The following is an 11,794-nucleotide window of genomic DNA, read 5'->3' on the forward strand; positions in this document are numbered from 1 at the left end:
TGACCGTGATACCCTTTGGAGGGTAAGGGCTTTGTGGATATGCCTTAGCGCCACGTGTCGTGTGACGCGAGAGGTGGTCTGATTCCAGCTTGTTAGCAAATGAAATGGATTAACCCAATTGGCTTCAGACGGGCTGGATAGAGTATTTTGTGACTCCCTCTCTCAATCCGGACAAAAATGATCAGATCGGCTGAAGACGATCTTCAAATATTCAGTTCGATTCATACCGGACTGAATGTTTTAGTTTCGGTCTTTGCCTTTCAGTTCGGCTGAAGGCTTTCAGATCGGCTAGAGACGATATGGATATTGCTGCTTTTTGAGTTGCGTTATATCCACCTCGGCTACAGACGATCCAAATTTTTTGTCGTTTAGTGGATTGCGTTATATCCACCACGACTACAGACGATCTGATTTTTTGTCGTTTAGTGGATTGCGTTATATCCACCACGGCTACAGACGATCTTAATATTTGTCGTTTAGTGGACTGTTTACATCCACCACGGCTACAGACGATATGAATATTCATCCTTTGGTGGATTGTTATATCCACCCTGGCTACAGACGATCTGAATATTTGTCGTTTAGTGGACTGCGTTACATCCACCTTGGCTACAGACGATCCGAATTTTTGTCGTTTAGTGGATTGTGTTATACCACGGCAAAAAACAATCTGAATATTTATCGTTTAGTGGACTGCGTTATATCCACCATGGCTACAAACGATCTGAATATTCATCCTTTGGTGGATTGTTATATCCACCCCGGCTACAAACGATCTGAATATTTGTTGTTTGGTGGATTGTTATAACCACCCCCCGCTACAGACGATCTGATTTTTTGTCGTTTAGTGGACTGCATTATATCCACCACGGCTACAGACGATTTGATTTTTTGTCGTTTAGTGGAGTGCGTTATATCCACCACGGCTACAGACGATCTGAATATTTGTCGTTTAGTGGACTACGTTATATCTACCACGGCTACAGACAATCTAATTTTTGTCGTTTAGTGGATTGCGTTATCCCCACAATGGCTACAGACGATCTGAATATTTGTCGTTTAGTGGACTGCTTTACATCCACCATGGCTACAAACGATCTGAATATTCATCCTTTGGTGGATTGTTATATCCACCCCGGCTACACACGATCTGAATATTTGTCGTTTGACCTGTCACAGTTGGTTTTTTTTTTTTAACATTCCCTTTCCCTTTCCGGATCTTCCTTCTCCTCCATTTTCATTCCCTTTCAGAATTTCTGCTTTCCCTTCGACTCTTCGTTTTTCGCGCCTTCATTAATGTTGTGCCACCTGGCGTTTGATGGACCGTAGATGTGAATGGCCGCCTGACAGGTTCATTTATAAAAGGGGTTGTGAGGCTTCATTCTTCCCATCTTTGGCTTTGTTTCTCTTTTTGCTCTGCTAGTGCGACTTTGAGTTCTCCAGTTCGGCTTGTCATTCAGTAATCGCTTGAGCTCGGGGTCATAGGTAAATTCTTTTCTTGTGTAGTATGCTTTGCTTTCCTTCTTTCCCCATGTGTAATAGTTCTGGATCGGAATCTAGTTCGGGGTCGGAGTCTAGTTCTAGTTCATCCCCGGGTGAAGTTTCCTCTTCGGGTGAATCTATTTCGAGTTCGTCTGAAAGGACGAGATCTGACTCGAATTTGAGAGGAGGGCTATGGCTGCTAGTCAGGATATTGTGGCCGTCAATTATGTCCATGATGAGGAGGTGGGCATAGGTTCTGACGAGGTCATTTTGGACTTCAATTTTGGGTCCTGTCAGGGTTGAGAATCCGGATTACCCTTCTAATGAAGACGAAGACAAAGAGGAGGAGGAAGATGATACCGATAGAAGGACGTCCTTTTCTCGTGCTGGGAACCGGGCGACTGAGGTTTTGGCTGCTGCGAGAAAGGAGAGCGGTCCTAGGGAAGACACTGTGCTGCCGAGAGGAAAACAATCTTCCGGAAGATCGGCTCCCTTATATTCGAGACCGATATTGTATCCCGAGTCAGTTCATTTTGAGAGCGGCCATAGTAGGGGATAGGGCTTGCAACGATAATGTAGATTTGTGTACATACGAGGAGGCCATGAAGGCCGATTTTAGGTTACCCATCTATTCTTTTTCGGCCGCAGTGTTGAGATATTATGGGCAGGACCCGGCTCAAGTGGCGCCGAACTCATGGAGGACTTTGGCCGGCTTCGTCTATCTAGTGCGGTTCCGTCTTCAGCGGAACTTGTCAGTAACCCTTTTCAGAAGGTGTGCTCATATGAAAAGCCATAGATTAGGCGGTTGGATCTACATTAGCCAATGACCTGATGCAAGGATGATTACCGGCATCCCTTCTTCCATACATACTTGGAAGAATAAGTTATTTTATGCCTACTCTGAGGAAGGAGGCCGGTCTCAAGCAACTGGTCTTATGTGAACACGAAGAGCATGAGTCGAAAACCGGTCTTAGATGATGAGGACGAGGTGACGTTAGGATTAATTCATGACGAGATTCACAAGAATGGCCTCGTCCATTGTTCGGAATTCTCCCGAGAGGAAGTCTTGGTTGAGATAGGGATTAGCACTACCGCTCGAATGCGTAGGTGTCCTAGGCCGTTCTCAATTTTTATGTTTATGTCTGTCTGCCTTTTTATCTTGAGTCTGATCTCGTGTACTTACGGTTTTTCTTTCTTTCCTTCACCTTTGTTGTGCAGAAATGCACAAGCAATCAACTTTAGAGCGGGTATGCCAGTCCGTCCTTGGGAAAGGTAACGCCTCGAAGAGGAAGGCGCCGGAGCCAGCTGCTCTAACCGCTCAAAGCAAAGGAAAGCCCGTACCGAGTGACAAGGGCGGCAAGACCGGTAAGTCCGCCAAGGTGGTAGAGAAATCTTCGGCCGGCCAGACAGGCCGTTCTGTAGGAGATGACGCGGTTGTTACTGGTTTGGAGGCCGCGCCGACTGCCCGGCATGGGGCTGATACGACCTTCCGCCCGTGTGAAGAAAGATGACAGCGGCCTGGATAATGCTTGGATCGCTCGCGAGGTTAATGCAAGGAGTCGTTTACCCAATGATAGGCTCCGCATCGTACATGAGAATTACGAGACGGCCGAAGCGGCTGGTTTCAGTGCTCTTTATCAGGTATTCTCCTTTTTGTCGTGCTTGGTTCGTTGATCTCTCTTGGACTGTGACTAATGACCTCACTTCTGCTGGTATGGTTTTTAGCTTGGGTGCTATTGGACCGATCTGACAAACAAGTGTGACCATTTCTCCAAAACTCTGACTTCGTCTGAAGAGAAGGTTGGTCGTCTGGAGAAAGATAAGGCTGACCTCGAAACCGCCGTGGCCGAGGGGGAGGCCACCATTAAGTGCTTAGACGAGGAGCTCAAAGCGCAAAAGGAGCTTACTGGAGAGGCAACAGCTCTCTTCGAGAAGCAGCAGGGGAAGCTCAAGTCCAAGGTGGAAGAGGCGGCAAAGCACAAAGAAGATGAGCTCATCGAACTGGCCGCAGTGTCATTCAGGGATGGTTTTGATGAGTGTAAGACCCGGGTCAAGGCGAAGTACGAGGACCTTGAACTCGATGATATCTCCCTGCCAGCATCGGTCGATGATGACGAGGAGGAGGTGGCAGTCCGATCTCCTACTCCGCCTGTTCTAGACGTTGATCTCCCCGCCCAGAATCTTCCCGACCCAGCTGAAGGCCAGGGGATCACTAATGTTGCCCCTTGAATTCTGTTTCTTGCATTCTCTTGTAACTTTCTGTATGGTCTGGATGCCTTCTTATATTTTGAGATTCTTGTTGAATGGAATACATTTTGAGATTTTTTCCAAGTGCTTGAGTTCATGCTCTTGTGTTTGTATTCATCCTGCTTATCTTTGTTTAGTTACCCGCTCCGGTTCTTGGTCAGACAGTACCGATCCCAAAAAGGGACAACCGGAGTGAACCATGTTTTCCTTATCTGGATGACTTGTGTCTTTATTGAATAGTTGGATTTTCTTCTTCGGCTGTTTCTGGCCAGGAATTGATTTGCGGTCTTATTGGAAACAACCAAAGTGAATCAAATTGCCCGAGCTGAATGACTTGGGCCCTCTTAAAGTAATAGGTTTTCTACTTCGGCTGTTTCCAACCAGAAATTGATTTCCGGTCTCATTGGGAACAACCGAAGTGAACCAAATTGCCCGAGCTAAATGACTTGGGCTCTTTTAAAGTAATAGGTTTTCTACTTCGGCAGTTTCCGGCCAGAAATTGACTTCCGGTCTCATTGGGAACAACCGAAGTGAACCCAATTGCCCGAGCTGAATGACTTGGGCTCTTTCAAAGTAATAGGTTTTCTACTTCTGGAGTTTCCTGCCAGAAATTGATTTTTGGTCTCATTGGGAACAACCGAAGTGAACCAAATTGCCCGAGCTGAATGACTTGGGCTCTTTTATAGTAATAGGTTTTCTACTTCGGTAGTTTTCGGCCAGAAATTGATTTCCGGTCTCATTGGGAACAACCGAAGTGAACCAAATTGTGTTGAAAGGAACGATTTGAAGAATGGTAGGGAACGAACGTGGTGGCGCTTTTCATTAATAGTAATAACTCAAAGGGATTACATCAAAAAAAATAAATTTACACAAATATTTTTCTTCCTTATTCGTGGGTGCTAAACGAGTTACTAATTGTATCTTCTCAGATTTTTGGAGTTCCATGCGTGGGGGAGTTGCTGTTCGTCGAGGGTTTCCAGCTTGTAACTGCCAGGTCAGATCACCTCTACCACGTTGTATGGCCCCTCCCAGGTGGGGGAGAGTTTGCCGACTTTTCTGGGTTGGGATACGGCCGCTTTTCTTAAGACTGGATTGCCCACACGATGTTCTCTGGGATGAATTTTGGTGTCATGGTAACAAGACACCCTCTGTTTATACGTCGTGGCTCGAATATGGGACTCCTCGCGAACTTCTTCGAGTATGTCCAAATTGGCACGGAGCCCTCCCTCGTTCAGTTGCTTGTTAAAGCAGGATACCCGCGGAGAGGGGATGCCGATGTCGATCGGGATTATGGCCACAGTTCTGAAAGTTAGGTTAAAGGAGGATTCTCCCGTCGCCGTGCGTGGAGTAGTGCGGTAGGCCCATAAGACATGGTACAACTCGTCGGCCCATCGCCCCACCTTTTCATCCAACCTCTTCTTGATACCTTGGAGGAGGATTATGTTCGTGACTTCTGTCTGTCCATTAGTCTGAGGGTGGGCCACTGAGGTGAACCGCTGCTCAATCTTGAGGTCTGCACAGAATTTTCAAAAATTTCTGTTGTTGTACTGTTTACCATTGTCCGTTATCAGAACTCGGGGGATTCCAAATCGACAGACCACGGATTTCCAGAAAAATGCTTGGATGTTTTGTTCTGTGATCTTGGCCAGGGGTTCTGCCTCCACCCACTTCGTGAAGTAGTCTATGGTGACTGCCACAAATTCTCGCCCTTCTGGAGGTGGTGGGAAGCGCCCTAAGATGTCCACTCCCCATACAACAAAAGGGAGTGGGCTGATTATCGGGGCCATTGGAACGGCTGGTTGGTGACTGGCAGACGAGAATTTCTGGCACCTCTCGCATTTTTTTACCAGATTCAGAGCGTCTTGCCTCAGGGTCGGCCAATATAGACCCCTAAGCAATACCTTGATGGCCAGAGCCTTGCCTCCTAAGTGCTCTCCGCAGACCCCCTCATGTGTCTCCCGCAGAGTGTACTCAACATCGTCTGGTCGGAGACATTTTAGGTACAGGAGAGTGTATGACCTTTTGTAGAGGTTTTCCCCGTCGAGAGAAAACTTGGCCGATCTCTGAATCACTTGTCGCGATTTCTTTCTCTTATCAGGGAGTTTGCCACTGCGCAGGTAATTGATGATATCATCCATCCGGCACAGTTCATGATCGATTTGCATTACCTCGACGACTTCGCTTTCAATGCTGGATTTTTTCAAGAATTCCATATATATATATATATATATATATATATATATATATATATATATATATATATATATTTCCCAAGGCTATGTACCCGGAGGCCGCGAGTTTGGAGAGGACCTCTGCTTTTCCGTTCTCTGTTCTTGGGACGTGCGCTAACTCAAAGCTTGTAAATTTGTCGGCGAGCTGGCGAACTCGCGCCATGTATTTGCGCATGCGGTCGTCGTGCGCCTCGTATGTCCCCTGTATCTAGTTAACGACCAATTGAGAGTCGCTATATACTTTCAATCTTCGGGCCCGAGTTTGGATTGCCAATTTCATTCCTGTCAGGAGAGCCTCGTACTCCGCCTCATTGTTTGACGCCTGAAACCCAAACCTTACGGCGTAGTCCATGATGAAGTTCTCGGGCCCTGTGAGGATTAGTCCTGCTCCGCATCCTATGGAGTTCGAGGATCCGTCCACGTGTAATTCCCAGAGCGGCTCTTCCGCCAATGGGTCTTTTTCCTTGGCTCTTCCCATCCCATTGGTCCCTCGGGGTTGGGGTGTGGCATTCGCATCCGAGGACTGTACGGTTCCTCCGAGGTTCTGCCCCCCGGGTGTATGAGCTTCTTCACCCAGAGGTTGATTGGTGGTCGCATCGCTTTGCCCCCCGGGTGTTCTGTCGATTTTTTCACCCGAAGGTTGATTCCTGTCGGCTTCAGGAGCAGGCACAGTGCATTCAACAATGAAGTCAGCCAACACTTGGGCCTTTATCGCTGGTCGGGGCAGATACCGGATATCAAATTCACCGAGTTCTACTGCCCACTTCACGAGTCGCCCTGAGGTGTCCATTCGATGGAGAATTTGCCTCAGTGGTTGGTCAGTCATAACTTTGATGGTGTGCGCCTGGAAATACGGTCTGAGCTTTCTGGCAGCCATTATGAGAGCGTAAACCAACTTCTCCGGCTTTTGATACCTGGTCTCGGCCTCATGTAGAACTTTGCTGACGTAGTAAATTGGCTTTTGTTGGTTTTGGTCTTCTCTAATCAGTACGGCCGCCAGAGCTATTGGACTCGCTGATAGGTACAACATCAGCTTTTCCTCGAGTTCAAGTTTGCTGAGTAGGTGTGGTGCGGCCAGGTACAGCTTCAGTTCTTCAAACGCCGTTTGACATTCCGGGGTCCAAGGGGTCGTCTTGATCCCCTTGATTGCGTTGAAGAATGGTATGCACCTTTCCGCTGATTCAGAGATGAAGCGTCCCAGCGCAGCTACCATCCCGGTAAGCTTTTGGATTTCCCTTATAGTAGTTGGTGGATTCAGATCCACCACTGCCTGAATTTTCTTCGGATTCGCCTCTACCCCCCTCTGACTGACCATGAATCCAAGAAATTTTCTTGCGGCAACGCCGAAAGTGCATATAGAAGGATTGAGCTTCATGTTGTGTTTCCTCAAAACCTGAAATGTTTCTTCCAAATCGGATATGTGGCTGGAAGATTCCATGCTCTCTACTAGCATATCGTCTACGTACACCTCCATGTTGCGTCCGATTTGTTCTCTGAAAATCTTGTTCACCAGTCTCTGATATGTTGCTCCGGCATTCTTTAGGCCGAAGGGCATTACGTGGTAGCAGCATATCCCCTGGTCGGTTACAAACAAGGTCTTGGGGATATCTGCTTCGTACATACGAATCTGGTTGTATCCAGAAAATGCGTCCATAAAACTTAAGAGCTCGTACCCCGCGGTGGCATCTATCAGTTGGTCAATCTTGGGTAGCAGATAACTGTCCTTGGGACATGCTTTGTTCAGATCGGTGAAATCTATGCAAATTCTCCATTTTCCATTGGCTTTCTTCACCATGACAACATTCGCCAGCCAGTCGGGGTATTTGATCTCTTGTATGAAATCAGCCCTTAGGAGTTTTTCCACTTCTTCTCTAATTGCTTGTTATCTCTCTGGGACGAAATGCCTTCTTTTCTGCTTTACAGGCCTGCAAGTGGGGTCAATGCTGAGCTTGTGCATAATAACCTCGGGATCTATCCTGGGCATATCAGCGGGCGTCCAAGCAAATACGTAAACTTTTTTTCGCAGGAACCAGACTAGTTCTTCACGGGAATCGTCGTTCAACGTTGAACCGATTCTGACCAGTTTTTCTTGATCATCTTCATACAATAGAATCGAGACCAAATCTTCAGCCGGTTGGTTTATCGTAACCCGAGCTTCATCTCTTAGATCCTGCAGTTCGATCGGTAATGTTTCTGATGCATTTTTTCCTTTTAGCGTGGTTGCGTCACATTCCCTCAACTGTGGTTGGTCCCCTTTCACTTCACCTACACCGTTGGGTGTTATGAATTTCATTTTCTGATGGTAGGCTGAGGCAACGGCGCGGAGTAGGTTCTGTCCAGGCCTTCATAGGATAGGTTGTAGGCCGAAGTGGCCCTCACCACCAAGAAATTAACCATCGCAAAGGCCTGGTGGGGCAGTTCCCCGACCAAGACAGGGAGTTCGATCTGCCCCTCGACCTTGACTACCTCCCCTGAGAATCCGAACAAATCTGTGTTTGTTGGCTTTAAGCGTTCGTCCCCGATCATCATTTGCTTGAAGGCGTGGTAATAGAGGATGTCTGTCGAACTCCCATTATCCACCAAGATCTTCTTTAGTTCCCAATTAGCGACGAGCATGGTTATGACCATGGCGTCATTGTGGGGGAGTATCAAGTTGTCCAGATCTGCATCCGAGAATGAGATCTCGTTTTCCACTTTCATCTTCTTGTTGCAGGTATGAACGGCGTTTACCTGTCGGGCATAGGCTTTGTGAGCAGCCGTCGAGGTTCCTCCTGCCGTCGGGCCACCCATAATGGTATTTATAACTCCGGTGGGTTGTGATCGTTGCACTTCATACCATGGGCTGATAGGGACAGGAGATTCTCGATAAGCTAGCAGTGATCGCGGTCGCTATGGACTCTTCCTGCTTTGAGGGCTTCTCTCTCTGTGTTCACTTTTATCGCCGCCGCAGTCGACATATTTCCTGAGATATCCCCTCTGGATCAGTAATTTGATCTCTTCTTTGAGATGTCTGCACTCTTTGGTGTCATGTCCATGGTCTTTGTGAAATCGACAGTATTTTGACTTGTCCCTCTTGTTTCCTTTAGTCAACATCTTGGCTGGCCATCTGACAGAATCTTCTTCCTTTATCGCAGCCAATATGCGAGTCCTAGATGTATTAAGGGGCGTGTAGTTTTGCTCTCTCCTTTGTGGGCTCCCTTCTCTTCTCGGAAGTTTATCATCCCTACATTGTTTTGCAGGGTTCCTTTATTCTTCAAAGGTTCTCTTCCTATTCGTATCAAGAGCAACGAGGGTCTCCTCCACGGAGATGTATTCCTCCGCCCCAGCCATGAGGTCGTCCAACGAGTGTGGATTCCGTAAAGCAAGCGCTCGCCGTAACTCGTTAGATTTGGCCCCAGGAAGGAGGGTGTTTGTGGCGGCAGATGGATCCAAGTTCGGGACTTGAAGAGCTTCCCTGTTGAATCGGATCACGAATGCTTTCAAAGATTCGCCATCCTCTTGCCTTAAAGCCATTAACGATGCGGCTGTTTTCTGTGGCCTCCGACTGCTCATGAAATACCGGACTAGGTCCTCTCCGAACTCCTCGAAGTTGTCAATTGAATTAGGCTTGAGGCGTGAGTACCAATCTCTCCCCACCCCCATTAGGGTTGTTGGGAAGGCTCTACAGAGGAATCCATCTGAGGCGCCGTGAAGGAGTATCATGGTTCTGAACGTCTCCAGGTGGTCTACTAGATCAGTGGTCCCATCATATTGTGGGACATGAGGCATTTTGAACCCTCTTGGTATTGGCGCACACAATACTCTATCAGTGAAGGGAGGCCTGCCGGAGAACGGCCTTAAGGAGGATTGCTAGTGGTCCTTTACCAGTTCTTCGATCCAGTGGTCGATTTCTTCAATCCTCTATAACATTGGGTCAGTCCTTTTATTCGTCCTGTTAGACGTAGGGGTGCAATTAGGGTCGGGTTGAGGCCAACCCAACCCAAGGAGCTCAACCTCCAACCCTAACCCAACCCAACCCGACTTTCAACCTGGGATGGCTAACCCAACCCAACCCAAATTGGTTTTTCCCTAACCCGAACAAAACCCAACCCAACCTGAATTCCCAAGTTGGGTCGGGTTTAGACATTTCAGATGAGATATTTCGTTAGGGAAATGGCTCCTAAGTTCAAAACCAAAGGAAAAAAACATTAAAACACTACTAGAACACATGCACATATTAAATAACTACAAATGATGCGAGGAAAACATGACAATCACAATCACAAGGATATGCCAGTGTTTAGTCCAGAAAAAAGAAGGTTGAGATCATCCAATAAATCAATTTTTGCATGCTTCAATCTTGCAGTTGAGATCCCTTCTAGGTTAGCGTTTTTACTGTAGTGACTTTAGCCCTTTACTTTTTATTTTTGATAAGTATCTATTATTATATTTGCAAAGGATAGAAAGAAACAACAAAATGTCAAAAACTATAAAGTACAAAAAGTAAAAAACGTGTATTACTCTTTGTCGGGTTACGGGTCGGGTCGGGTTGCCTGATACCCAACCCAACCCAACCCGAATTTTGGTCGGGTTACCAAATCCCAACCCGGACCCGAACCCAACCCGAATTTGGTCAACCCAACCCGCCCAAAAATCGGGTTCAACCCGACCCAAGTTGCACCCCTAGTTAGACGGTATGTTCCTCCTTTCTACAGTGGGACTTGTCGCCGAATCCGAGCAGCTCTCGGGGCTCCTCCTGCGGCAGCAAGATCTTTCCTGTTCTGTGTGGCCAACTTTGGGTCGGTAGTGCTGTGCCGATCGGGATCTAGATCGACGATGTTGATGCGGTTCCGTTCGGGCATGCCTGGTTCTAGAGTGGTGGTCTAGTCTCGAATGGGAGTGCTGAGTCTGATCGCGACGGAGTGGCACGGGCTCTAGTACTGGCGGGTTCGCCCTTTCTTCTGGAGGTTGAAGGACCTCAGAGGGAAGTCCTTGAGGGACCGGTGGTATCAAATCTCTGTATTGACCGACTAGTATCGTCATTTGTTGGAAAAGAGTCTGAATCTGCTCGGGCGTAGGAGCCGAGGCGGGAGCTGGAGGCCCTGAATGAGCAGGGCCCAGTTCCGTAGCAGGTGGAGGAATGACAACCTGCGAGGCGAGCCATTCTCCTCGAGACACTTGACTTGGTGCCTTTTGGGCGGCCCGAGCTGGAGGTGCTCGAGTACTCTTCTATCCTACCATTTTTCTTGGGACTTAAAACAGCCTTTAGTTCGAGTCCCACGGATGGCGCCAATCTGTTACACCAAAAATCGGTAACAGATAAGGCAGTGATGTAAGAGCTGACGTGGCGAGTCCAAGTAGCTGAACTATTGGGAGGCAAAGTCCTGCACAAGGAAACACGAGGTCAGAAGACCAACCCGGAGTCGTTGCTCCGGACGGGTCCTTCGACACTCAAGTCAGTAATGAGTCCGAATAGGCAGAACAAAGCTATGAACAGTGTTTTTTAGGGATTCGGGTCACTTACCTTGTCTTTATGATGGCTATTTATAGTGGAGATTTGAGTGTTAGTTTACTCATTTACCCTTTTAGGACAGGTGTCGACCTGTTAGTGGGTTAAGTTTTACCTTTGTTTTCATACCCCTAGACAGGTGTAGGCCCTTGGGTGAGGTTAGTACGTGATCCTCCCCTTTGCAAGGTGTAATGACCGTGATACCCTTTGGGGGGTAAGGGCTTTGTGGATATGCCTTAGTGCCACGTGTCGTGTGACGATTGGGTTACATTTTCCATACCCCATCACAACACAAACTCTTTTGTTGGCAGGTAAGCTGGGATCGAACCCCGACGAACATGGTCTT

The 11,794-nt window shown here is 47.6% G+C and overlaps 1 protein-coding gene across 1 annotated transcript; it reads right to left on the reverse strand.

Annotated features, from left to right (window-relative positions):
- Positions 1-9,206: 9,206 nt before the first annotated feature.
- LOC143861570 (uncharacterized) lies at positions 9,207-9,728 on the reverse strand. Its single transcript, XM_077372471.1, has one exon. It carries the CDS (start codon positions 9,726-9,728, stop codon positions 9,207-9,209), a length of 522 nt encoding a protein of 173 aa, XP_077228586.1.
- Positions 9,729-11,794: the final 2,066 nt, after the last annotated feature.

Source organism: Tasmannia lanceolata, unplaced genomic scaffold, assembly GCF_043159265.1.
Source record: "Tasmannia lanceolata isolate RefF3 unplaced genomic scaffold, GAP_Taslan_0.1 ptg000037l, whole genome shotgun sequence".
NCBI lineage: Eukaryota > Viridiplantae > Streptophyta > Magnoliopsida > Canellales > Winteraceae > Tasmannia > Tasmannia lanceolata.

Excerpts from the sequence above, each read along its gene's own strand:
- LOC143861570 (XM_077372471.1), bottom strand. The coding sequence starts at position 9,728 with ATGCCTCATGTCCCACAATATGATGGGACCACTGATCTAGTAGACCAC.